The sequence below is a fragment of the Balearica regulorum genome, chromosome 4, assembly GCF_011004875.1.
Source record: "Balearica regulorum gibbericeps isolate bBalReg1 chromosome 4, bBalReg1.pri, whole genome shotgun sequence".
Classification (NCBI taxonomy): Eukaryota; Metazoa; Chordata; class Aves; order Gruiformes; family Gruidae; genus Balearica; species Balearica regulorum.
In genome coordinates, this window is record NC_046187.1 from 25,334,351 (window position 1) to 25,361,512 (window position 27,162).

At 43.0% G+C, this 27,162-nt stretch overlaps 1 protein-coding gene across 8 annotated transcripts in view; it reads left to right on the plus strand.

Moving 5' to 3' along the window:
- LEF1 (lymphoid enhancer binding factor 1) overlaps positions 1–27,162 on the plus strand; it is a 69,233-nt gene that overhangs the window by 40,585 nt on the left and 1,486 nt on the right. For 5 of the 8 annotated variants that reach the window (XM_075751468.1, XM_075751469.1, XM_075751470.1 and 2 more), the window contains 6 exons: positions 3,956–4,046; positions 6,313–6,396; positions 8,268–8,390; positions 9,124–9,286; positions 11,911–12,018; positions 15,100–15,148. In XM_075751468.1, coding sequence (XP_075607583.1) covers positions 3,956–4,046; positions 6,313–6,396; positions 8,268–8,390; positions 9,124–9,286; positions 11,911–12,018; positions 15,100–15,148 — 618 coding nt within the window. Of the gene's footprint in view, positions 1–3,955; positions 4,047–6,312; positions 6,397–8,267; positions 8,391–9,123; positions 9,287–11,910; positions 12,019–15,099; positions 15,149–15,795; positions 15,837–27,162 lie in introns of all 8 variants that reach the window. The other 3 variants (XM_075751473.1, XM_075751475.1, XM_075751474.1) reach the window with 3 other exon arrangements.

Here is a 27,162-nt window from a genome sequence, read left to right on the forward strand (position 1 = left end):
TCTTAATATTTTAGAGGGAGGGTTCCAGGCGTGCATGCCTGCTTTCAGAGATGGTAATTCTGCCGTGATGCTGATATTTAACTTGGACATTTAAATCTTCGTGCTCTTTCTAATGTGATAATTTGGGCTTGCTTTACTCATCAAAATCTTTTAAAATCTCAATAAGCAGCAGCCAGGCCTCACCACCCCCTTGTTGTGCCTGAGGCTTGCAGTGTGCAGATGTGGAAATGGCAATCATGCCTCACCTTCCTGCAAATGGGGGAAAAGTACTTCAGTAGTGGTGTTATTGAAACCTTTTCTGTCTCCCTTTCACTCAAAATTGTATTTTATGTCCTTGTATTTTGGCTGTCTGAATTCTTCCATACGTCAGTTGTCATAACTGAAGCATAGCCCATAAAATACAGTTTTGAGCCCGCGCAGCTTAAGGCTTTGCAAACATGACATTTTTTAACCTTCTGATGCCCGCTGCCTTCTGCAGAAAGCATCGTTTTAGATGCCAGGGTTGCATGTGTCAGTTTTCTCTGCGCCCCTAGTGCTCCTTAAAACAAACAAAAAACCCCCCAGGTCTTCATGTGGGGGTGTCAGGCCAGCCCCGTTCCAGGTCAGTCTGCGGGTCCCCAGGGAAGTGCTGACAATCTCCAGGGTGCCAAGCCCAGCCTGTGCCAAGAGCTCCCACCCGGTGCCCCGGCAAACCCTCCCCAGGAAACCCCTGGGTGTGTTTGCTTGCACTGGGATGCAGGAGCTGGGGGGGATGTGATGGTTGTCAGGGGGGGTGCAAGGGGAGGACTGACCCCAGACGGTGCAGGGTAGGCCCGCGTTTGGGTAAACAGCCTGAGGAAGAGAACTGGTGGCGAGGAGGGAAGGAGAGGGAGCAGAGGGTTTACGAGGGTTTATGAAGGTGTTTGCTGTAGTTGGGATGTCTGTGCGTGGGCATGATGTCTGTTGGTGCCTGTCCTGCCTCTTTGTGCACTCACGTGTCCCACCACGTGGTGTGACACCTAGCTGACAAGATCATGAAGCTCTGCTTTCCCTGGGCATGCATCCACATGCACAGTTGTCTCATTTATCTGGAGAGGTGTCTAGCCACCATTGTTCAGGGAGAGAGACTTTTTTTAGTTCTGACTTTCCCTGAATGCCTTGTTTTCATTTTGGCCTTACTACGCAGATAATATGGGCTACATCCAGAAAATACCATGGCCTTGTGGCTCTGTGTGCTTTTTTGCTGTTTGTTAGTTGTGGGGTTTTTTAGGTAGGAGGAGTACAAAAAGCACTCCACCTGGAAAGCCTGGCCTGTAAATACATGTATAATACCTTTTTTAGAATTGGAAGAAGCAAATGGAGACCTTCTGTCCTCATTTGTCATCTTCCTTCAGTGCCCAGGAGAAGGATATTCGTGCTCATTCCATCAAATCCCAGGGATGCCACGTGTTAGAGAACGGGATTCCCACCTGTTGCCCAAGCTGGCTGCGATGGCTGGGGCACACCCTGCCGCTGCAGTTTGTGAGCTCAAGAGGTTTTCATCTGCTGGATGATGGTTTGCCCTCCTGCACCCCAGTTCTTTGCCTTTACTCCTGGTTAATTTTTGTACTCCTCTTGTGCAGACCCAAACGGAACAACGTCTGACTTCTTGTTTCTGTTGCCTGTCCTCCCTTCTGCCTCTTCTCGCCCTCTCCCCTGTCCAGCCCCGGTGCATCCCACGGCTCGCATCCCCATCCCTGAGCACAAGCCCAGAGCCTGGCTCTGCTGGGGGGTGGCCGGGGGCCTCTCTGGCACAGAGCTTGTGCCCCTCTGGTGTTCCTGAACAAGCTCTTGATCCCTTTGCACAGTGTCTGGCAAAGATGGGGATGGATAACGTGGGCTAGAGATTTCTGATTTCGGCTGTGATGGTCTCCTTGATGTGTGTGGTCTTTCCATGCTCTCCATTTTGGCGCCGCTGGCATGTGGGAGCAGCCCCAGTGAAGTGGCCCATGCAGTTGCTGCAAAGAGAGGATTTTTTTTTCTTTTTCCCTCAGGTCCTCTGCCAAATGCCTCTGACTATTGTTTTTGTCCTCGCCTCCCGCTGTGGGTCTGGAGCGAGGCACTGCCCTGGCGCCCCAGCCCTGATGCCAGGGTGCCCTCCTCCTGCCAAAATCCTCTGACGAGAGGGTCCACAGCAGCTTGCCCGCAGCGCTGCCTCTTGCACCCCAGGCAGTTTGGGATGGACACGCAGCCACCTCCTTTCTCAAGGCAGTCTATTTTATTTTTTTATTATTATTTTTTAATTTATTTTATTTTTTATTATGTTATTTTATTTTTTTCTTAAGCCTCCCATGAGCAAGAGCTTGCTTTGGAGGGTGCTGGCTGTGTGGTAGCTGTGTATGTTCCTGCTGGGCGATAGGTAGCTGACAGCCCCCCATAAGGGTCCACAAGTTTTGGGCTAGCGATAACCGCTGTGTGTGAGCACAGAAAGAGCAGCGTTGCCTCCATTGATAAGAAATGCGGATTTTGGGGAAGAAGCGGCCCAGCTCCTTTCACAGAACTTGGTCTGGCAAGGCCAAGGTTGTGTTGTAACTCTCTGGACCATCAACCATCACCAGAGATGACAGAGATGAGAGGCTGGGCTTGTTTTTTGTCTTTTTTTTTTTTTTTTTTTTAACTGCCCTAAAAGAGCATTCACTCTCTTCCCTCTCACGTAAAAACCCTGGGATATATAAATATAAAGTGTTCCCTCTCCTGTGAGCCACCAACTGTTTTACACCTTTGAAAAGACAACTGGTCAAAAATATGATCCTCAGGTTGTGGTCCCAAGTCTGAGAATTTAGCTTTTTTGACACAGTAACACCATCAGTATCGTTTTCCATTCTTTGCTGTGCACAATCCTGAAAGATATTCTTCAAATCTTGTAATTAAATTCAGAAGATTTAAATACAAACTCGTGAGTGAGGGAAATAAATCAGTAACATCAATCTATAAACCAAGTCTCAAGGTAGCACACACTCAGTCTTGGACCTTTGGAGTGTCATGACATAAATATTTAATACCCTTTTAAAGCAGCTGATTTAACATGTGAAGTAGACTTAACAATTCCTTCTGCTTCAGCCGCCTCTTCCCCAAACACATTTAAATAAACCGATGTCTTTGTGGCCTCTGCAACTATAATTCCATGTCTCCTGGGGGCACGAGGTTTAGGTGAAGAATGGAGACTGTGGACCCTTTAGGGACGAGGATTAGCTTTAATCTTGAGGTGATTCTTGCAGTTGTAGGACTCTGTATTCTGGGGAATGTGAGCTGATGGATCATTTCTGATGGGACTCTTATTTTTCCATGAAATACTACCAATGCAAAACAGATTGACCTTGGAGCCCACAGGAGTCAACTTGATGAAGAGCTTAGTTGGAGCTGGAGTGACAATTGGAAGCCAAATGAATCATATCAAGTGTGACCATTACAGGCCTGAAAATGATTCTTAATTAACCACTGATCCTCTGTGGTAGCAAGTTTCCAAAATCTGTGAATCCATAAGGGAACCCACAAAAACGTACAAGTAGCAATTTACCTAATCTAATAGCTCTGCTGTGTAGCCTCTTTGACAACGTTTTATTTTCCTCTTGTTTCACGCTGGGTTAGAAGAGGTCCTCAGGATCCGATAGGGTCTGGTGAGACCATTGAGAGGACAGTATTGCCTAACATGCCTTACAGGAGATCTAAACTTGTGCAGGTCCTTACCCATACATTTATTCCCTCCTTCCACTTTGGTTTTTTTCCAGTATTTCCCTTTGAATTGCAGTATTGTGTGCAAGTTATTTATTATTTTTAAAGTGCATGGGTAGCCTTTTGCTTTTAACACTAATGAAGGTGGTTATTTCTTATCCAGAGCACTAATTCCATTGTAGCGTTGGCCATGTTAGCTGTGATCTGTAGCTCACGTGTAGTATTTTAAGGAGAAAGTAATTCATTCTTCTGTGCTCTTTAACAGGCATGTCTAGGCATCCTCCAGCTCCTGATCTCCCTACCTTCTATCCCTTGTCTCCAGGGGGGGTTGGACAGATAACACCACCTCTTGGCTGGTAAGATCTTTTAGATTCTTTGCAGACAAAGATGCATGTTCACACCATTTGCTGTTGTTGAATCAATCGCAGCATTTACAAAATATGAATGTCGCTGCAGTAAGAAATTACTGTGTTATTTTAGTTGAAAAGATCAAAAAATGTCGATCTTCTAAATGAATTGAATCTGGTTTTTGAACACGTACAGAAATTGAAGTGCAGCTTTCACTTTGAAGTCTGTGTATTTCGTATGGCTCAGATTTGTGGCTCTTGGCATTTGGAAAGATAGCAGAAAACAGTTCTCAAGGAATTAAATGTAAATTTTTAATAAACAAAATTGCAATTACTGAGGGGAGGGGAGGTAAGAAGGAACTTTGAAGTGTGAGTGTGTGTAGGGGGGGGAATCTTGCAACTGCACCAAAATGGCCAACAAACTTTTGTAGTCTGCTGCTTTTCACAGTTTCTGTATGGAGAGGAGCCTCCGTCACTGGGAGATTTTGCTGCTCTTGCTGATACTAGCCCTCTCAGGGTCTCTCTCTGCCATTCAGGGTGTCATTTTCCTTTTGGAGGAAACACGTGGTATTTTCAGAATAGTCGATTTGGCAGGATGCTTTGTGTCTGCATGGGGTAGATAGGTACTTGTCCTCAGATCTGTCGGAGCAAGGAATAAGGAAACTCAGCAACAATTTCAGTATTTTAGAATCCGTATCTTGGCCAATCTGTGCCCATGCAATGAGCAATGCAGATTTTTTTTTTTTAATTGTTTATGGGAGGGAAACATGACCCAGGTGACAACAAGCGTAGAAAACAGGGAGCAGAAGATGGTGAAATGCTATATTGTTGGCAAACCTTTCCAGAAGTGCCACATGCCTTTTTGGAACAAATTATTATCGGATACCAAACTAAAATATGGAAGTATCTGACTTTCCCCACCACCACCACCCCCCCCTTCATTGCTGCTCAGCTGACTCCCCACCTCCACCACCACCAGGCAGTTCCTGGCATTCGTTTTCCAGATGTGGTCAATCATTTCTTTTGAATAGCCTCTCAATGCGGAGGCTGGGGGGAGGGAAGAGGGAAAAGAGAGAGAAGAGGAGAGACAAGGTCCAGTCTTACAAGGCTTGGGGATGTGTTCATCAGCAGCGCTCACTGACAGCAGTACGCACCCAGCCATCCCTTATGCTATACGGCTTCCAGCCGCCTTCTGTGCAGTAGCACTACTGAGACTTCCTCCACCTTTTTTTTTTTTTTTTCCCTTTGAGCACTCACTGCCCATTTCCAGTAATGCACTCCAAGTGTGAAACCTGTATTCTGAACCATACAAAGGCCAATATCCTTCCCCCCCCCCCCCCCCCCGCCCCTTTGAAAGCTGATCTGCCCGTCAATAAGTTAACTGAATAGGATTGGTGTGTGGTGGTCTTTCTGGGCTGGTTTACGTATTTGGGCTGAACTGGTATTTGTTTGCATTACCTTAGCATGCTACTTCAGGGTGTAGTAGTCACGACCTGAACCATTACTTACTGAAAGTAACCAAAACACAGTGGTGATGATGACACAAGAGTCCAAGTGACAGGCTGGTGACAAAATACTCTGTATATGTGGGAGTATAAAGGAGGTAAGAATTTCACACAAGCTGCTTTTACTTTGCAAGGTTTGAACTTTAAGTAGTTCAGATGCACTTGCGTTGCTTGTGGCTTTTAGGTAGTTGTGGGGGTTTTTTTATCAAATACACTTCTACTTTCTCAGAAGAGCTGGCCACTTCTACCTCACTATAGAAGATGCAAAGGAAAAGAGTCCTGAGTTTTCAAAGACTTAATAAAACTGTTCAAAAGGTTTTCTAGCTTGACAATTCAGTCCTGTGTTCTTGCACTGATCTACAGTAGAACTATTTGGAATAAAATGCCTCTTTCCTAAGAGCTAGTTAACCAAATCAGATTCCAGTGTTTTTAAAACTAGGTGAGAGAGGGAGAAAGATAGACTGCATGCATGCGCGCACGCATGTGTGTGCGTGCACGTGTGCTTTGGGGAGGAAGGCTGGTTGTGCTGTTTTCCTCCCCAGTGGAAACCAGATTGGGAATCTTTCAATAGCGAGGGAGAAAGTCCAAAGTGTTCAAGTATTCATTAGGTTTGAATACAGCAGAAATCTTGAAAGTGTTACCCATTACTTTTTTTTTTTTTTTTTTTTTTTGTGACTAGTACTAAGTTCCCATCAAGTGCTTGTAACTCTAGAGTAACTACTGAATACCGTATTGTATGATTGATGGGTTCCTTTCTTCTGTGACCTCAGGCAAGGTCAGCCTGTATATCCCATCTCGAGTGGATTCAGGCAGCCCTATCCATCCTCACTCTCAGTCGACCCTTCCATGTCCAGGTAGGTGTAGGAGGTGAATGACTGACTGGGGAGTAACTGCTGGCATTAGAGGGCAAGTTGCTCTTCTGCTTGCATCTTGGTCTGCCTTTGCTTGCTTTTCAGTCAGCTAAAACCTTATGCGTACATTTTTATTTAACATATTTGTGTATATACAGTTTGCCTGGATCCCACACTGGTCTCATTCAGCATTTTCTTGGCAGTCTCTGAAGTATTACAATTAGGAGCACCGGTGAATTGTCAACAATTAATTGAGCTGTTTCATCTGAAATGAGTCGTTAGTTCATTTCTAGATGCAACATATAGTGTGCATCCTTGGGTTTTGCTCATGCAAGTATGCAACCAGGTGGATTGTCACTCTAGTCTGCGTTCTCTAGTTCTAATTTCAAAGTTGTTGGTAATTAGTCTTGAATCATTTAGTTATCACTCTGTGTGGAAACTTGTTCGCAAGTAGGTATTTCATAGCCCAAAACCACTAATGGCAAGGGATGCCAGCACAGTGTGTTTGTACTGGTGTGTGAATCAGGCACTGTGTCTTTATGTCTAAGTGCAAGCAAGCGATGCTAACTGAGACTTGGCCATGACACACTCCAGACCTCCTCTCCTCTGCTTTTGCACTCTAAAGACAGCTTCTGCATCCTGTGCTTGGTGTACACAAGGTTGCAATATACCGTTCTGGGCGGTTTTTTGTGTGACTTGTAGTAGGAGACACATTGTCTTGCACAGGGACTTAAGACAGGCCACTTGATAAGTGGTGGGTCCTCTTGCCTCTATTTGTGTGGGCTCCTTTGGATTATCACTGTCCCTTCACTACTTTACAGGGGAATGATAAGCATGTGCCTGTCAGGGTGTTTGGGAAGAAAACCCATTCTTTCTCCCCTAATAAAATGAGCTGATTTGGTTGCAGGGCTTTGTGTTTGCATTATTTCGATGGCATGAAGGAAAAAAGCAAGGTGACTAGGGAATGGAGAAAGGAGAGGCTGGATGTGATTCCTTAACCAGCACTCATTCAGCAAACCTTTGGAGCATGAGCTTGCTTTTGATGTTAACGGTACTTTCCACCAGTTCAAAATAAAGCATGCAGGTTTTCTGCTGCGCCTGAGCTTGCAATGCTCAGCACCTTCAAGATCCATCTCAGCTTTTCTTGAGGATGACCTGGGTTAGTAGGGTGGGATGATCGAGTTAGTGGTGCTTTGATTTTCTTTTCCATTTTCCTTCTTGTACAAATGAAGGGAAGGTTTATTTATGAGAAAAGTCTGTCTCTCTGCTCCCCTCCCCCCCTTCTTCGAGGATGCAGGATTTTTTTGGTTTATTTTTATTTTAAGTATTTGAGAGAAGGATAGTGAGTTTAGATGAAGTGATGTTAAAAATCTTTTAGTTCAAGTACCTTGAAAAGTAAGATATTCCTTAGAGAGCCATCTTCTTGAAAAGACTCTTCTTTTATTTTATTTGTTTCTGCATGGCAGTTCCCTCCTTTGCATTGGCTGGTGGTGGATATTTTAAAAATGTTTATATCTTGGTGTGGAAATACAGTTTTTGGTTAAGAAATGTGTATTTTTATTGCTAGGCAGTGCAACAGTACAATCATTACATGTTTCTTGTGTGCATTGCTAAAACTTTTTGCCTGAAAGGTAATAAAATAACTTCTTTACAACAAAAACGTTGACTGATTTGTCTGTTTGGTTTTTTTTTTTCTTGAATAAATGGGCTACAATGCACAAATCTTAGCCAAATATTTTTCATGCACTCTTAAAGAATTGTCTTCCATTGCAAGCTCCGTAGCGTTTGTATTCTTGGGACATCCCGCTGCTGTCATACATGTTTGATGCCTGTCTTCAGTAGGGTTACAGAGCTTTCTTTGCTTTCTCTTTTAGGTTTTCACATCACATGATTCCTGGTCCTCCAGGCCCTCACACAACTGGAATCCCTCACCCAGCTATTGTAACACCTCAAGTAAAACAAGAACATCCGCACAACGACAGTGAGCTAATGCATGTGTGAGTCTGCCTTTCTGCACTAGCCCTTAATCTTTAAATGTTTGAGAACTAACTCTATCTGAAGAAGAGTCAAGGAGGTTTTGGTTTTTTTTAAAAAAAAAGTGCCTTTCATGTCCTCTTTGAACTCTTCTCCTATAACTAAAACAGGAGATGTGGACTACTGTTTGGGAAGAGTAGTGAGACATGAAGCCATTTCTCATTCCAGTCCGGCACTTTTTAGCTATCAGCAACAGTCATCTTGATTCAGACATAATCATGGACCTGTCTACCTGTGGATGTTGCTTGAGTGTGAACTCACAAACTTCTGCTGGAAAAGGTCTTATCTGCAAAATTACTAGTAAAAAGTGGCCCTTTTGCTTAGTAGTTGAAGGCCAAAGGGCTAAGACAGAAGTGAATGAGGAGCTATCCTCCTGCCTGTAGCAGTGGTCTTCTAGGGTACTATGGATAGCCATTCAGAAAGAGAATTGAGACAAGTGATGAATTTGGAGTGGATTCACAGATCAAATGTTATTTGCTAAAGAATGTCAACCTGACATCCTCCCTGACTATTAAATTAAGTCAGTTCTCTGAAAAGATACGAAAGTGGATGAGACATGACCACTGAAATTCTCATTCTTACTACTTAAATGCTACTGTAACCACAGTTTGGTAATTTTCCATTGGGTTTTTTTTAGGCTGAAGGTAAATGGATGCTTTTTTCCCCCTCCTTTCCCTTTCCCCCACCACGTTTTAGGAAGCCTCAGCATGAACAGAGAAAAGAACAAGAGCCAAAAAGACCTCATATTAAGAAACCTCTGAATGCTTTCATGTTGTACATGAAAGAAATGAGAGCGAACGTTGTAGCAGAGTGTACTCTGAAAGAAAGTGCAGCTATCAACCAGATTCTTGGCAGAAGGGTATGTACAGGAGGGGGGGGTGTGTGCTCACATGTGCTGCTAATTTGTGTGTTTCCCTTTAGTTGGGTGTGATGGCTCACTTTCTGCTTGAGGTGCTAACTAATGTGCAACTATCAAATTAGCTATAGAAGATAAAACATGCAACTAAAAATAAAAGCAGTATCTTGATTTTTCTTTTTTCAGCATTAGCAACATCATCAAATTGGTGTTTATTCTACTCATGACATGGTGTCGGCACCTCAGACATGAAATATCCTCATGCACGTACTGCAGGAGCATTCAGATCACCTTATGGGTTCTCCCTTAGGCTGGTGTCCATCAGAGTGGGAGGGGATCATTCAAAGATCAACACTGCACGCCAGTGGAGATGGAACTCGAAAGTGAATATAGTGTGGTCCAATTGTAAAGTCATGTAGGTTGGGACCTGTGGAGGTTGTTTAGTCCAACACCTGCTCAAAGCCGGTCCAGTTACATCAGGTTGCTCAGAGACTTGTCCAGTCAAGTTTTGAATGTCTCTAAAGTCAACAGGCGAGTACTGATGATCCCAGTATATGTTGTCCAAGAGCCTTGCTGAGAGCCATTTGCTTCTGTGGCATTGTAGGCACGTTTTGGTCTTTCCATGCTCTGAAAAAACACATGCAGTCCAACCCACAATTACAAAATACATGTTCACTGCCAGTGTTCCGCTTCCAAGGGAAAGCAGCAGAGGTAAATGCCTATTTTGGCCTTGACTGTATGGGAAATTAGAAAAGGGATGACTTTTGTATCAATCTGACTTTGAGTAGGGATTATTCAAATCCTCTTGTTCAGTGACCTCCTCTTCTTGACCACTGACTAAGGCAGCACTGAGAGGCACTGCAACTCTCTGAAAACCCTGTGCTTTTTAAGTGGGAAGTCAGAACATGACCTTAACTACTACTTCTCTTTTACAATATGAAGACTTCTCTCCGCCCTGCCCAGCAGAGCAGTAATCTATAGGTACTTGTCCCGGTTCCTGCAGCCTTCTGCCTTCTCTCTGATGTTCTTGTTAGCTCTTCTTAAAGGACACCTTGGCGCTTGCCTTTTCATGCAAGTCTTTCATTCTCACTCCCTCAGTAATCGATTGTAGTTGCTTAGTGTGACAGCCTTGTTTTCTTGGCCTGAATGAGGGCAGTGGCTTGCTTATCTCCATTTTGGTAATGAATCAGGCCTCAGTGCTCCATTGCCTGCTTTTTCCACAGCTTGGACTCCTTCTTTCAAGTTACTGTTCTCTGTGAAAGTACCTCAAATTCCACTTTTACTGTGGTACAAACAACGCATGAGTTATCCAGTATAATTGCTTGGAGATTAATTATTATCAAATGTTTTGTGTTCAGTCATCCTGGTCACTATTTAGTATACCCTGTGCCACTCCAGAACAGGAACCACCTCTGTTCTTTGGAGCTGACGCTTTGCATGCTGCTACGCTCTCTGACGCCTCGGCATAATGTTCACTGCCTTCTGCTTTTGGAATGCACGTCTGGAGTTTGAAAGTTGCAAAGAGGCTGAACTGCTGTGCTCTCAGTAACACATCGAACTTGCCAAGCCAAGCCAGACAAGCGCATCTTCTGATGTGTAACAAAACGACATATTAAATCATACAAATGTGATCTGATCTGAAATCCTAGTTCTGTAAATTATTCTTGCATGAGTATCTTAGTAATTTCATGTCCGTCTTTTTTCTTTTTTTTTTTTTTTTTTTGTTTGTTAATATCTTCTTCTCCCCAGCCTGTTCCTCCATGTGTGTTGTCAAAGTCAAACAAGAAGACATGTCTAATGCTGCAGCAGTGGAACTTGATTCTAAATAAAAGGTCTTTACTCTTTAGGCTCAGGCCTATGATAGGTGTTTCAACAAGAAAATTATTAGATACTGATACAGCTGATGCCTTTTCAAATGTACAGGTTGTGAGGTGTTTTTGTTTTGGTTTGGGTTTTTTTAAAGTACATAAAAGCAGGAAGTTTATCCCTACTTGGCTACAGAAGTCAACTCATAATTTGGAAGGCTGCAGTTCTGTGGTTTCTGTATTTTAGGTGCTTTTTGCAGTTGCCATATTCTTTTCTTCTATTACAAGAAGAAATCAGAAAGCAGGTACCTTGAAGCTCAATCCTTAGAGGCTGATCTTGAAACAGGAGCCTGCTGGTGCCCAGAAAGCCCTCTGCCTTGGCATTGAAAACCCATGTGTAGCTGCTGCTTAAAAACAAGATGGTGTACCCTTCTGTGGTGGGGAGCTCGCTGCCCTTTAAAAGCAGCACAAAACCTTTCTGTTTTGTCAGGAGCTGAAGGGTGTTTTTTGATTGTTTGGGGTTTTTTGTTTTGGTTGTGTTTTTTCTAAAGTGGTGTTGGGAAAGCATGGTTCTGTGAGCAGATTATTTGGTGAGCCCTGTTTCCATAAATGATTTTTGTCTTGCTCAAGGCACTTGGCAGTTACAGAGCTGACAAATGCCTGAAAGTTGGTTAATAAACATGGGTGCTTGTAATTGCTAATGAATTTCATTTTTGCAGTGGGGAAGGACTGAATCAAAGTCATAAATAGAATTGCTGATGTCATCTGTTGCCTAGGTATGAATTATTTCCTAGTCTAATGCTATGTTTATTTTGTTTGCAGTGGCATGCTCTCTCCCGTGAAGAACAAGCGAAATATTATGAACTAGCTCGTAAAGAAAGGCAGCTACACATGCAGCTTTATCCAGGCTGGTCTGCAAGAGACAACTATGTAAGTCACTCACTTGAAAGCTTTTTTTTTTTTTTTTTTTTTAAATTAACTTCCTTTACCTAACTTTTTTTTCTTTCTTCTTTTTCTCTTTAACTTGTGGAAAGTTCTGGATGGAGGGATGGTGAACAAACATATAACCTAAGCCTTATATTTGTTTGCACTTCACACATCTAGAAAACTTGAGATTTTGTTGTTGCTGAGATGCTTCTTACGAAGGTCACAGTTTTTGAGGGGAAAAAATTAACATGGAAAGCTTTTTTTTCTAAGATAATGGCCAGTACTGTCTGAAAGCTTATGTGCTACTGTACAGCTGTGAATTTTCCATAATTTTCTATTCAACCACTTGCTATCCAGAGTTCTTCTTTAGACCTGAGAATAAAAGAGGTGTCTCAAGACAACTGAAAGCCCAGAGGTCTTAATGCAGACTGAACTTTAGCTGAAAGTAATTCAGAATGGTCTGTCTCTGAAATAAAGCCCACAAAATTTGTGTGAGTAAACTTCATGATAGATCCTGCTTTTATGCCGTTTGGTGAAGCTAAGTTTTCTTACAATTACTCTTATTTTATAATCAAGTATCAAACAAATGTTAATAGCACGTTGCACAGCTTGCACTGCACAATTATACTCTTGTGCTTACAATGAGCTGTCAGTGTAGTCATATGTTATAAAACTCGCAAGCTGCAATCCTGATCCTAGCCTGAGATCTGGGCTCCTTTGCGTCCCCCCATCAGCTGTGGCACTATTTACTGTGATACGAAGTGTATGTGCTGTATCTGGCTCAGTTTTCCATCTGTGTTGGGTGGACAGTAGTATTTCTTGACTTCAGTCAACAGAGCTGTCTTGAAATATATCTGGGAACAAATAGGACCGTAGTGATACACTCCCTGAAAACAAGGGGATTTCAATTGTCTTGAACTTACTTGCTGGAAAATCAAACCAGTTTGGAGCCTTGTCAGCTCCTGCTTACTGGACATCAGCCTTCATGATTGTCCTGTGATGCTCAGTCATGTTGACTTTGAGAACCTGATGTGTTTTGCCCCAGCCTACTGCCATACAGCGCAAGCAATGGACCTGCGGTTTCTTAAATGCCTTGACAGACATTCAGAGCGTGTAAGGTGGCACGTATGAATTCTATCTTTGATGTGCTTCCAACCTCCATCCTGTGTGGAAGTACAGCTCTGACATACTCCAGTCCTATATGTTACAATGGAGAACTCTGCTAGCTTCCTCTTGCAGTCCTTCTCTCTGCCTCTCCAGTAATGCACACGTTTGTTGCAGTGGTGGTGAGAAGGTGATCATAGTAGATCACAGTTTATCACTGAAACATTTTCAGGTATATGTCATCTTTTGTTGTTGTTGTTTTCTCTTCATTTTTTCTAACTTGAGCAGTCAAAAATGAAATTGTAATCATTTAGCACAGATATTACTGCAGTATTTTGAGAGAAGTGACTTAGGGGTGACTCTTCTGTTTCACACCGCTGAATTTCACAAAACAGTACAATTAAAAAATATGTACTACTTGGTTTTAATTCTTCTATTTTGGTTTGCCTTATTATTCAGGATTTCAGAAATGTCAAGAAAATGTTAAGCATGGCTATTCAAATGTTGGCAATAACTGTGTGCTCTTTATTACGTTTTTATTACTGACACCCCAAGTAGTCCTGCAAAGTTGTGTGATAGTCAGGAGAAGCACAGTGTTTTCATAATGTGCTGGTGTTTGTGTGTGCTGGAGTTGTCAGAAACTACCTCGTTTGGGAATGCTGACAACTAGTTTTCAGCCCGGCCTTTTCCTTCTGCTCCTCTGCTTCTGGTATCTCATAGATGGATCCCAGATCAGCTGTCAGTATCTTCTAGCTCTTGAAGTCAGCCTGCCATAGAGTGTAAAATGTAGTTTTCCTCCCGTGATTTTTCCATGTTAACATCTGCACTAATGCACTTTCCTCCATAAAGGAGTATTGCCTTGGTGCCCAAGTGATAAAGCGTATCGCTGTGAGTTTCCCAGAGCCCTTGAAACCTGCTTTCCAACTTCTCGTCTCGGTCCCGTCTTTGGGAGCTCGCTCACAAGGCATTGCCCAGCCCCATTGCCAGCCTCAGGATAAAATAGGGGCAGGGGCTTAAGAGCCCAGGCTGCCAGAGCAGGCTGGGGACTAAGATTCATCTGCCGTAGCTTCACCGTGGCCCTGCAGAGCTAGCTAACGGAAAGACAACACAGGACAATAAAGAGAAGTCATATGGAGGAATATCGAAGTGGTAATTAGGGCGATGCAAGATGACTGAGGTCTAAAATTGTGAGTCTAAACTGACCTTTTGTTTCCTGAAAGACCGTGGGAAGCGGGAACTCTGGCCTTTTCCATAGATGGGGTGCAGGAGAAGGCTGAGCGTGTGGGTCGGCGGGACGAGCCTGCGCCGGCATGCTGGTGCCGGTGTGGTGTCCAAGAAAGACAGCTGCTGGGGCGTCCATTTCTGTCCTGCACCTCGGTCATGTTCAGGGTGCTCTGCTGTACAGCAGTCCGCTGTTTGCTTGTTGCACGGCGCGTTCTCCAGGCACAGCCAGGAGAAACTTGGCTTTGGTAAAGGTACGAGCGTTATCAGAACAGTTGTAGTTGGCCGGTTTGCACCCCGGGGACAAGTCACGGTCGGCCTAGGTACTTTCAACACCCTGTCTGCTGTTGCCACGTATTGACAGCGTAAGTATCTGAATGTGTGAAGAGTTCTTGTAAGAGCCATAAATTATGATATCAACATACGTGTCATCAGATTATTAAGCGTGAGAAGTCTTTTAGATGCTTGTGGCTGCCAGCGTTAGTTGAAAAACTGCCAGAAATTATAATTCTGTGTGGATATAAAAATGCATATTGCTCACGTGTGTGTTTCTCCATACATACTGAAAGCAAACCTTGTTACCATTGAAACAGTTGGAAGTGGGTTAGAAAAGGTTTTAGCTACCCCCAAAAACAATTGTGTTTTTCCTAACTGCTTTCTCAGTCTCCAGATGGCTTTCTTTTCTATGCTGTGAGGTGGGGGAACAACAACAAAAAGTTCTGTGCATGTAATGATATGGTAAAATTTCTTATTTTTCAGGGGAAGAAAAAGAAGAGGAAGAGAGAAAAGTTGCAGGAATCAGCATCAGGTAGGCCATGACCAACTCTTACCATTCACCTCGGGTATATTTTAGAAACCAGGGCTTGCGCTATTTAATTTTTACATGCTTTTCTCTAACACTTGCTTCTGATGGATGTTTTAAGATACTTGACTTTGAATGCAAGCTTGTGAAAATGTACGCGATACGTCTCCTTTCCCTTACGCCTTTCCGCGCAGCAGTCCTGACGGCATCATCATCTTTGGCTGACCTTACGCATTGCTGCAATGTCCTGCTTTACCTTTGCTTTTCTCCTCAATCAGTGTTGTATCATCCTTAGACTTAACTATGTCTCAAATACTGTGTGGGATTATTGGACACTGGAAACTTTACTCTGACCTTTTTGTAGCTGCTGTATTTTTTTAATCACTGTATTTTACATTTCTGTGTACACTAACAGCTGCCTAGTAGGTTGGCTAAAAGCATCAGTGAGGTCTTCCCTTTGCCTGTAAAATCTATACAAAGAAATACCCTGTTTTCCCCAACAAAAATGGCTGGTATAAGAACCATAAAAAAACCAAACAACAAAATCAAAAACACACCAAAAAAATCCATGTAATACTGTAGCAAACAAACTTATTTGGAATGTGCAAAAACTCTGTAACAGAAATTTGTTAAAGGAAAACAATCTTCTACAGGTACAGGCCCCAGAATGACAGCTGCCTACATCTGAAGCATGGTAAGAACATCTCTAAAGCTTTCCTGATGATAAAACTGAATTGTAAAATAAGCTTTCTTATAAATTTTATGCAATAATATGAATTTAGCAAAAATTGCAGAAGTATCATATCCCAAAGCTAATGTTACTTTGACTACTGATGGTTTTTATACCGGCTATCTATTAGGTGTTCACCATTTCACTTCTTAACCATAATATTTTCAAATTGACCATACCTCACTGACTCGCTGCAAGTCTGCCTGTGAAGCACAGGGAGGGCTTTACTAAGCAGTGCAAACCCTCCCAGCCAGCGGATTGTCACAGTTCATGAGAGCAGGTTAGACACTGGCTTCGGAGTACGTTTTATGTGCTGACATCTACAAGATGCTGGCTGGCTGGGTACATGTTTTTAAAATTTATTCACCTGTATACTAACAAAACATCTGCTAAGAAAAGGGGACTGTGTTTCAGTTGTACCAAGAATTTCTCCCTCAACTGTACAGTGGTATTTCACATGTGGTGCGGGTTGGGGTTTTTTTGTTGTTGTATTTCCAGTGTGTTTTCTCTCTTCATATCGTACTGTCTGCAGTGAAGGTGGAATGACTAGTGATTACACATATCCCATAAAACACCATCTAATCTGCTTGTGAGTGCACACAGTACCACAGTGAGATCCTCATATTGCTCAGTGTTTGTGTTGGAAGGCTGGTCCTTCTCTTCCCCTCTTCCTCGTTTTCTGGGAGGAATGGAATTCGTTTGACATAATAGTTGCTTCTACACTGTCTAATTAACCCAGACTGCTCTCAGGAGATCCCTGAGAATTCCAGGAACCATGCAAAAAAATAACACTTTCTAAAGTCACCTATGCATTATAACAGAAATGGGCTCTTTATCCCCTCTCCTTCTGCCTTGTTTGGCCCCAAAAGAGTGCCCTTGGCAGTCGGAGTGGTCAGCAAAGCGGCCGCCTGTTGGCCCTCTGCTCTGCTCGGGCTTTCTGCCAGAGAAAGCCAAGTTCCCTTCATTCTGGGCAGTGTGTCAGTCGTCAGTCAGTCAGCATGATTCAAGCCTCTTCTGTAGTTACACCATAATGCTGGTTAGTCTAAACTTGGTTGGGTTTAAGACTTCGTGTTGTTTCGGTTTTTTTAAAGCTGGAGTAAAATGAAAAGGTAAAACGCGTGCTCTTTTTTCTTCCTGCTAAGCAAAAGTTTTTCAGGCAAGCAGACAGTCTTACACTTTGCAATGTGCCTGAGTCATGCTGATTTTAGATGTGGACTGCAGCATTCGGGTTCTGTAGCCTACACAACAAATGTAGCTGTAACATATCGTTAGTTACGGTGACGGCCATAAGTATTATACCTATTAAAAAAAACAAAACCAGCAAGTCTTTTAACATTGAGTTTTGTAATTGATATTTCGGCTTTGTTGCCCAGGTCCATGATTATTGTGAGTATTTTTCCCTTCGATGTTAACACAGTACCAATAAGCAAAACACACATAATTTTACCTGAATTGATACAGAGCACCCGTTTGGGATCGGAACACAACTGAGGTTCAAGTGACCAGGGGATGTTTGGTTTTTTGGATGCCTTACAATCTAAGGAGGACTGTCTTGCCTACACTGAACTACTTTTGTTGGAGTTTCTCTGTTTGTATTTTCCTCAGTAGAGGATGAGCTCAAATAGAAGAGGATGAATGTTCTGAGTATGTGGGTTTTCTCTTTTGCCCTTTTACTTCTACGCCCCTTTCTTCCTTCCCCTCAAGCTCTGTAGCAGTGTAGAAACTGTTGGTAATACCCGGCTCTCTGTCCTCATGCAATTTGTAAGACGGAGTATGAGAACAGTAGGTATCCTCTCCCACTGAAGGGGGAGCGTTCTGTTGACTCCATATATGCACATGTAGGCAGCCTCACTAAACGTTGCGCGCTGAGTGAATGCTCTCCACTGGAGATGTACAGATGTGCTCTAGCTGGAAGTAAATGCACAGAATGATTTAGGGAACCTGAATCAGCCAGACTTCAAAGTAAACTTCTGAAGGTTAAGACTCTTGCCCTTTGCAAGTCTAATCCAAAGAATGTTTTGCCTACAAGCGTAATATCTTACCAGGCCCACAGCAGAGCTGTTGTAGTCTTTACTGGATGGAGATAATAAGTTTGGGAATGCCTTTCAGTGAGTGCCGCAAAGAGCTCTTGAAGACAGGAAAACACTAGCTTTCTTACTCGTATGGGTGGTGCAAGGAAGAGGGGGAAGGAGGGTGGGAGGTCTGGGAAGGAGACAAGCGTTCTGTTATCTGAGAAGAATCAGAAATGAGTAGGTGGCAAGACCAAAGAAAGAATCTTGAGATCAGCACAAAGGAGATCAGCCAGGGCTGTAATTACGGTGATGTAAGTGAGAAGGATGAAATAGTGGGAGGGTTGTGTGGTGGGATGTTCAGAGGAAAGTAACGGAAGGGACGTGCAAACAGAAATGATTTAAGATACTGTGAAAGTTTTGGGTGTGGGGGTTTTTTTTGTCCATGAACACTTCACCACATAACTGATTTTTAAGGTGGACCTCTAGCCTGCTTTTTGGCTTGGACATCATTTGAGTGGTGAAGTCAAGGTGGTAGCAGCACTAAGTTGCTCCTTGTCCCAGGGTTGTTTGTACACAGCAGCAAGCTGCTTATGGCTTCACTGCTTAGGATTTAGCTGAGATTCATGATCTCCTCCAGCCTGCTGAATGGCCAGTCTGTAAACCACTTTAATATTATAGTGCTTTAGGAATACTGTGACCTGGTGCTCCAGTCTTTGCTGGGGTACTCTGAAGCACGTCGCCATTCTTTAAAGTTGTGGAACTGTCCCCAAGCAGGATTTTGTTTTTGAGTTGACATGGCCCTACACAATGTTTGAAATAACTTTTATTTGTTGAAGAAATAACTCGTATTTATTCTCTCCTTTTGAAATCAACTGATAGTGGCATAAGACCTGATAATGCTAAAAATGAATTTGGGAGAGGCCAGGAGGGAAGGGGAAATGAGGAAAGCTAAGATTAAAGACAATGTAGAGATCGTCTGCTGAGCACCTTTCAGAAAGGTGGGTGTTTTCTTGTTACTTTATGCACAACCTTCTAGAAGGCGTGTAAATGGGAACAATTCTGTGTTGAAAGTGGGGATTCCTGATTTCCTATCTGATTTGACTTTTGGAAGGAAAAAAAAACTGGTTTTTTTTTTTTTTAGCATCTCATGAGTATTTTTAAATCAGCAAGGAAATAGAAGGGTATTAACAAAAAGTCCTCCTGATTGTTCCACAACATGGAAATAGTTAACTTCTTATGACTTGCTATGTATGGTAATTGTAAAAGGCACATCGTTTGACATATGGCAGGATGCAATTGGAAAGTCCTCACAAGCTACATAATTTAACATTGTGTTTTGGCATATCTTCAAGGGCTAAAAAGAGTGATAGAGAAGCTTAATAGAAGTTTGAAAACCTGTGAGAAGTGTATTTGTGGCTTGCAAAATTCCATGACAACTAGCATTTAGATTAGCAAAGCTTTCAAAAATGAGGAAACTTGACTAATACTGATTTACAATCAGAAACACTTAAAAGGATCAGATTAAGACTGCTTAACTTTAAACAATGAATTATCTATAAAGTTTCAAACTTCCTACATGGAAATTAGAGCCAAATTGCAGTGCAGAAGTGATTTTTGGACAGTGTTGTAACAAACAGTTTATGACTGGATTATCTCTTCCTTATTACTTAGAAATAAAATGGAGTGAGGTTGTGAAAGCAGACTATAAAGTGGACCAATCTACAGCCAGAATACTGTGGAAAAGAACCATCTGACGACTGTGGGCATGGCTGACCATGGGTTTCTGGCCAGCAATCCTAGAAAGGAGATGCAAAGAGGATGTGGTACCTTGCTTCCCGAGGCACGTGTTTTCTAACCTGGCTTGTCCAGTGCCCTTGAAATAGCTGCTGGAGTTGAAAATGAAACAAACGCTCCACCCCTTTCCGTCTCCCCTGACTGCTCAGAAGCTTTAAACAGAGCCTGAAGGACTTGTGCAGAAGTTAGTGTGCGTGAGGATTTGGTGGTGCAGAGACGTGTCCTGATTTGCTTTAAAAAACAATGTTTCCCCATTCCCTGTTTTGCCTGTGAACAGTGGCCTTCAGCATAGGCAAGAGGGACAGAATGAACAGAAGAGAATTTCCTGGCAAGAAAAATTTATAATTTTGAATACTTCAGTTAACTTCAGCCTTTTTTGAGAGGCATAGAAATTCCCAAAGATGAGGGGTATAGCCCTGAGACAGATCCCCCTCCTGCAACATAATTCTGACCCGGCATTGATCTTGCCGGGGTGTAAGATAGAAAAGCTCCTCTCTTTCAGGCTCTCTGACATCAAGAAAAATGCCAAAAGAGCAAACCTGGCAAGGAGCCACCTCTGATTCAGGTGGCAGGTACAGAAGGGCACTGACACCTGCTGGGAGAGACGCGGCAGAGCAGACTCAGTTGTCCTTCACCAGCCTGGCGGAGGAGCCTTGTGAAGTGCTGCAGGGAAGGAAGGAAGGAAGGGTATAAAAACTATTTTGGGTGCAATCAGAGACTATGGGAGGGATAAGGGTAAGTCAGGGTAGGGGCCAAGCATAGGTTTTTCTAAATAAATAAAAGCAGAACACTTTCAACTAGACAATCAGCATAGATACGGGATTAGAGAAACAAGAAAATTTTTTAAGTATTTACAAAATTGGTTTTGCACTCAAAGGGTGCAGCACGATCAGCTATGATGCTGACCTTCAGCATTTCACATTTTAAGCTGACCCTGGCAAAGGGCAAAAGTAGATAATTCAGCAGGTGAACGTCTAGAGCCTCTTTATTTGACAGAGATGCTGCTGTGAAGTTAGAAGTGCCTAATGAAATTTGAATTTAACCATATTTACAAGGAATTAACAACCCTATCGTTTCATGTCTGAGGTGTTAGCAATAGGCAGCTTGGGCTAGAATGAAGAACAGTGGGACAACTATTGTTCTGACTCTTCCTGTGGGACAGGGTGGGGACAGGGAGTTGACGGCTGGTGCACCATTCTTCTCTGGATGCAGACAGTGTACATTAGTGGATTTAGTAAACTCACCACCAGATTGAGAATTCTAAGGTCATGAGAAAAACTCTGCAGAAACAAATTGTTTCATAAAGAAAATGTAAGATTTTGAAATGTGGTTTCATTCCCAATTGAAAGAAAACCTCAGCATTTCAATATTCATCTCAGGTTCAGGTCTGTATTGTATTTTTTTTCTTTTTTCAGTGTATTTACATGAAAAATTTCAAAATGAGAAATTGATACGGTATTCCTGAACAGCTAGAAAACAAGTTGTTATGACATTGTCAAAGTCTTTCCCATTTGTTTCTGGAGACTAAGCTTGGGTGAAATCTGTCCTCCAATTTCAACAGAACTGTATTCAAATGCAATTCTGTCAAAGCTTAGCAAACTGTAGCACTGAGTTTTGTTTCTGTCTGCCTCTCACTTTTTGTTGTATATATTATGATTGGATTGAAGAGGTCTTCTGATACACATGCATGCAAAACCAGCCATCCTGAAGAAGAAACCAACCAAAACCAAAAAGCCTAAATTTGATGTGGCAAAAGATACTGCTAATAGCGCCACCTTCTCATACCAGTCAGTTCCTTAATCCTCTAGTTTAAGACTTTTTATGCAAGTTATCTTTTAAATCTCTGATACTTTACCCACTTGTTATAAACAATTTTGAACGCGTGCAGCTTGGAAAGCTGTACAAGGAAGGAAGCTCACGGCAGGGCCAGCTGAAGCGCCGCTGCCTCGCCAGTTAAACAGGAGACTGGCAGCCAGTTAGCGTGGGTTTTAGTCTGATCTTTCAGGAGGCCAGTTTTCTACTGTTGGTTCCAGCGGTAGGAGCAAACGTTGGAAATGTTTGTGCAGCGAAGGTGTCACTGGCACTGGGGTGTAGTGTGCGAGCAGGGTTAGATGCAACTGAGGGAAATGGTACCAGTGACCATCTCTCTGAATTAGTGTTCTTGCCACAGGCATCAGTAGAGCAGGGTCAGGGGGTAAGAGAACTAAGGAGGCTTAACTGAGCAGAGAGACAATTTCTGAAGTTGCTTCCTCCTTGCAAAAATTTTTTTTCCTCATTAAGTTGCATCAGAATTAAACTTGGGAGTTTTGAGAACCCTCTATCCTTCATCTCAGGGATACGTGAAATTGCACAGTGTAAAATGTTATTGCTTAAATAACTACATATAATTAGTTTTATGTTGTGTGTGCATTTGCCATGACACTAGGTGAGACTACGTTTTGATGAATAGTTGGGTTTCTTCCCATATGTGTGTCTTTTGAGATACATGATAGGAGGCTTGTGTATTTTGGACCAGCAGAGACTTTCTGCATGACTTAATTGCATCAAAGTTAAGTTGGTGTGTCTGAATTCTGTAGTAGTTTCTGTGTACTGCTGTCTTCCGCTGCTAGTGTTGCTCGGCGGATGCCTGTGTGTAGAAGAGTTGATGAAGCTCAAGAAAAAGTTACATCTGACTTACTTACTTACCTTTTGGTTGCATGAAAGTAACTATTTAAATTATGCCATCTATTAGAAGATTTAAATGTTGAGATTGTCTTTCAAAGTACAGTGTAAATTCTAACCTATGTTTAATTGTGGCAGAAAAGATGATCTATAAAGGAAATTTTGCCTATGTTAGTTCTTTCTTTTAAAGACTTTTCACTTACTTTACCAGTACCTCATCTCTTTTCTGTTACAGCAGGTGAAAACTGAAGTAGCAATTTCAGTGCCCCTAGAACTGACACATCTTTCTTCACAGCTCTCAGTCTATAAAATAAATAATTTAAAAGATAATCTTCTGAATATTTATTATCTGCCATAAAGATAGAAAAAGGGGACAAGCCTATTTCTTCCTCCCTTGCAGATCACTTTTAGCCTATTATTCCTCTTTAAAAAGCTGCTAGAGAGGGCTGTCTAGAGGTAATGTTTTTTTTAATTACAAACATGGAACCTCTCTCCCCTCCCACCCTCAACAGGAAAAAACACATCCTGGGTCTTCCAGTAGGATCATTTTAAAGATTGTAGCTCAGCGATAGAGCTTCTAGTCTCATGCTGCCTACACAAGGGGCCTTCGATAAGAACCACACCTGCTTTGGCATCACTGACTTCGGCCACACAAAGTGGCAGACCTAAAATACCTGGGCATTTCCCATGCTGACACTGACACTAACCTGCTCTGGAAGAGGTCTCTGACTCATGGAGGAGGGCTGTGTTCCTGCTCTTCACTTAATGCATCTAGCTTAGGCCAGACTAAGAGGACACAAGTTGGAACTCCAGGCTCTACCTGCAGTCAATGGAGAGGTATTTTTCAGGAGTAATTACTTCAGGGCATCTAAAACACAGAGGGATAATTTACTACTGGAGTCTCCATTCAGTTACCAGCAATGGGCTGAGGCTAACAGTACTGGGGGGGGGGGGGAACACCACCAAGAAAAACTTACTTACTGACATAGCTTCAACATGGCAAAATCTGTTACAGTTTTAGGGTACAATTTTATGTAATTTCTTTGGCAACAAAGACAGCTTAAAAGGTTTCCTCTGCTGCCTGATGGTATCCAGCTCTTGCAGAGAGGGCTTTTTCCTGTCTCCCATAGGTCTCTCCATCCACGTGCTGTAACAGCTTGTGGGACCCTGCAGCAAATCAGATTACTAAAATGACTGGGGTTTTGTTGGGAGGGGTGGTTTTTTTTGTTGTTGTTTAGAAACAACAAAGGTTGTGGAGTGTTTGTTTTTGTTTGCCCAGAACATTTCAAGGATCTGGTTTAGTCTAACCCTGCAAACCATGGCACAGCTGGGCAGGAAGAGGAGCAGACTGCAGCGCCGGCATCTATCTGCTCGTGCCTGAAACTCTCTCCAGCTTTGCTGCTAAAGAAAATAAAAAAAAAAAAGGGCTTCACAAACAGCATGAACCTTTCTGATAAATACTGACCTGGTTTTGCATACCCATGTTTCTGGAGCATTGGATAAACCCTGGCAGTAAGTCGAACATGTTCATTTTGGACTTCAAAAGAAAATGACAGTTTCAGCTGCCGGATCCTTCAGTTTGCCATGTTGTTTGAAGTACTGGATTAAAAGCCAGGTTTGGAGCCTGACTTTTTTTTTTCTTTTAAATACATGTAAAAGAGACAAGACTGCCATTATATGTAGTCTTGTCTCTTCTTACAACTGTATGAAAACAACCTACAGTAGGTAAAGGTAAAAAGCACCTGGTTTAAACTCTACTTTCTCTTGCTTGCTGTGAAGGGTTAGCTATCTGTTTTACTCTGTACTTACTCCTGTACTGACCCAGACACCCTTGACTTTCTTCCATAACCTCTTCCAATTAGTATGACCTAGATGAAGCTGCATAATCCTCTCCCTTGTTCTAGAAAAAGGACGAGGAGTTAAAAGACAAGAGGAGGAGCACAAGGCCCTTGCAGACCCATCCTTCACTCCATCTCATTCCCAAGCATGGAGAGGACTTTTGATACCCCTCTGATGCTCTTGCCCTCAGCCACGGAGCCCAGTCTTGTTAGGAGGCTTTAGTTTTACTGTAGTGATTCCTGAAATAGAGTTTTATCACTTTTTGGTAGTAAGGCTTTTCTTTTTACACTGAATTATTGTTGAATTTTAGTTCTGGATTTGTTCCCCTCCCCTTTTCTCCTCCAGTCAGATGTACACTGCAAATGGCACAGACAGTGCTTCCTATTGTGGCTCAGGCTCAAGACTTCACATATGTAAAATGTGACTTGCAGCACTTTCTTTGAAGCCTAACCACAGCCAGGGAGCTGTAATTGCAGCCTTTGATTGCGCCGACTTCACTTGTGGATTGGGCTTTGCTAGGGCATGCCTCGCTTGGCGAGACTTCAGCTACAGCCCCCCAGTGAAGCCTTAGATGTGGGAAGTCTTCAGTCTCCTTAGCACATGCCTGTGGTTTCTTGAAAAGAATCCTGATTTGACCTGTTTTATATCTGTAAGGCAACACTATTGTCACTCATATTTTTTAGGTATTATTTGGTTTATCAGCACTAGAAGCAATTTCCAGCATGTAGCCTTAATGTGCAGCTGGGGAAAGGCTGGGTTCTAGATGCTGTTTTCGGGACAGCTACTGTGTAATTTGCTGTACTGCAGTATTCGCTTAGAAACAAAAATATTTAGGGCTTCACTGTGCTTGTCCCCTTGCAGAATTACAGTCATATCTGCAGCCTCCCTCTTGGAGCAGGGGTAATTAGGTGCCAAGAGAGGCTACAGCAAGGAGGCAGGCGCTGCAAAGCTGCTTTGGATCGGGAAAGCAGCGATGGCCGCTGTTTGAAAAAGCTGAGGGCCAGAGCAAGGCCGCGGTCGTTATTTTAACCTCCTGACTTCAAAGACAGCTTGCTGGTAAGGAAAGGGGGGAGGAGGCAGGGAACCATCTCAACAGAAGAGCATTTCATTTCCTTCAGTGAAGTAGACATTCCTGGCTGCTAATGGGGAGTAGCTCTGAATCACTGCGCTTGTATCAGACTGCTGTGAACTACTGGCCTGGCGCCTCAAGGCCATTCCTCAACAGGAAGCTGAATGTTTTCATGTAAGACTGAGAGGAAAACCTTCCCAGGAAGAGCAACCTGGACCAAACCTTTGAAAATCCGGGATGAAAAGGCACAAAATAAATATAAAGCTGCAGGGTGCTCTCCCCAGTGTTCCTCTGCTGTTTGCTTGGCCTCTCGTTCGTGCTCCTTGGAAAGGTAGAGCCCTTCATAGCTCTTTGATCCGCATGTGTTATGGAGCACTGCGCTACTTTATAAAAAAAAAAGGGGGGGGGGCCAGGAAGCTCAGAAGGCTTTTTTTAGTTGGGACTCAGGCTGGTTTTATGAGGAAATAGGAACTGAATTAGTCAATACAGACCACCTCTGTTGAAACCACTGGTTTGCCAGTGGACTTTCAGCTGTGCTGTTTAAGAGACCACAGTGGCTTTAGACGTCCTTTTGTGGCTACCAGCAGCAGGTGAAAAGTATTCATTATCTATCAGGGATGGTGGTAGCTGGGGGAGGAGAGAGCATCCTTCAAATTAAACCTACATAGGAAGAGTTTGACATAAATCTGCGCTTGTTCTTTCTACCTTACTTAGTCTGCAGCTGAATTTCTTCAGTGTCCTCACCTTTCCTTTCCATTAAAGCAATGGCCACGTGGGTGGCTTCTGATGAGGAATCAACTTGTTTAGTAAGATTGTGGAGCCTCAGCTAGCGCTCACTAAAATCAGATGGTCCAAAATCTATTTTGGAGGCTTTCTACCCTGCAGTACATTAGCCTGTGTAACTCCTTATTCAGGAGCTGTATTCAGCCAGCGTGGGCAAAATGTGCTGGCTTATACAGAAGCCGCAGCAGATGGGAGGTGGGTGCCCAGTTGTAAATGGCCCTGGTTTAAGTTCTGCTGCTGTAATAATTGCTGATTAATTCTGCTTGTGGCTCTTACAGGCTCAAGCAGCCTATCTGTTAGGAGTAGTCTAACAGAAGTTTGACTTGTGGTTTCAACAACGCCATTTCTTCATAAACTTGTTCTGTCTTGCCTTGCGTGACTCAGGGTGCTGGCAGTGTATATTCTTTGTGTGACTAAGCATTTTGTGTTTATTCTGGTGAAAAATCATTCACCTTCTCCATCAAATTACGTTCCGGTGCTAGTTTTGGTCATTCTCAAAAGCTCTGCTCATTGAACCCTCTACTTGTTTGGCAGCTGAGTAGTACCTAGAGGCCCAGAGGTTAATGTAGATTTTTTTTGAGATACCAATAATCCGGAGACCATTACTGGAGAGCATGTGTCTGTCTGTGGAAAAATGCCTGACTCATTAGCCAGGCTTTGGGTGGAGTCCCTGTTACAACCCAGTTGTCTGGGTCAGAAGGGCAGGGGTGATGGTTGAGTTAGCGATTGTGTAAGTCAGCTGATGTAACCCAGAGACCTAATGTTGAAGAACTGTTCTCTGGATGAGCAATACCTGTAAGGCTTGCACTGTTGGCCTTTTCACATGCTATAAGAACATAAATCCTTCCAAGATCCTAGTGAACTTTACTGCTAGCTAAGAGGCCTACGGCTCTTACACAACCGGAAGATGTATCCTACCCCACTGAAGAGCAGAACAATTCCTCCCCAGTCGTGTGGATGCACGATGTAGGGTCAGTGTTCGCACAAGCCTCACCCACCACAGTCCTCTACCTAGCTGCTTAGAGAAGACAGCATTTCTTCATTTCTGCAGGGAATAGAGCTTGAGGCTCTGAAGTAGAGGGTTAATTGACCTCAACTACTGTAGTACCAAAGCCTGAGGATGTCTAGTTTT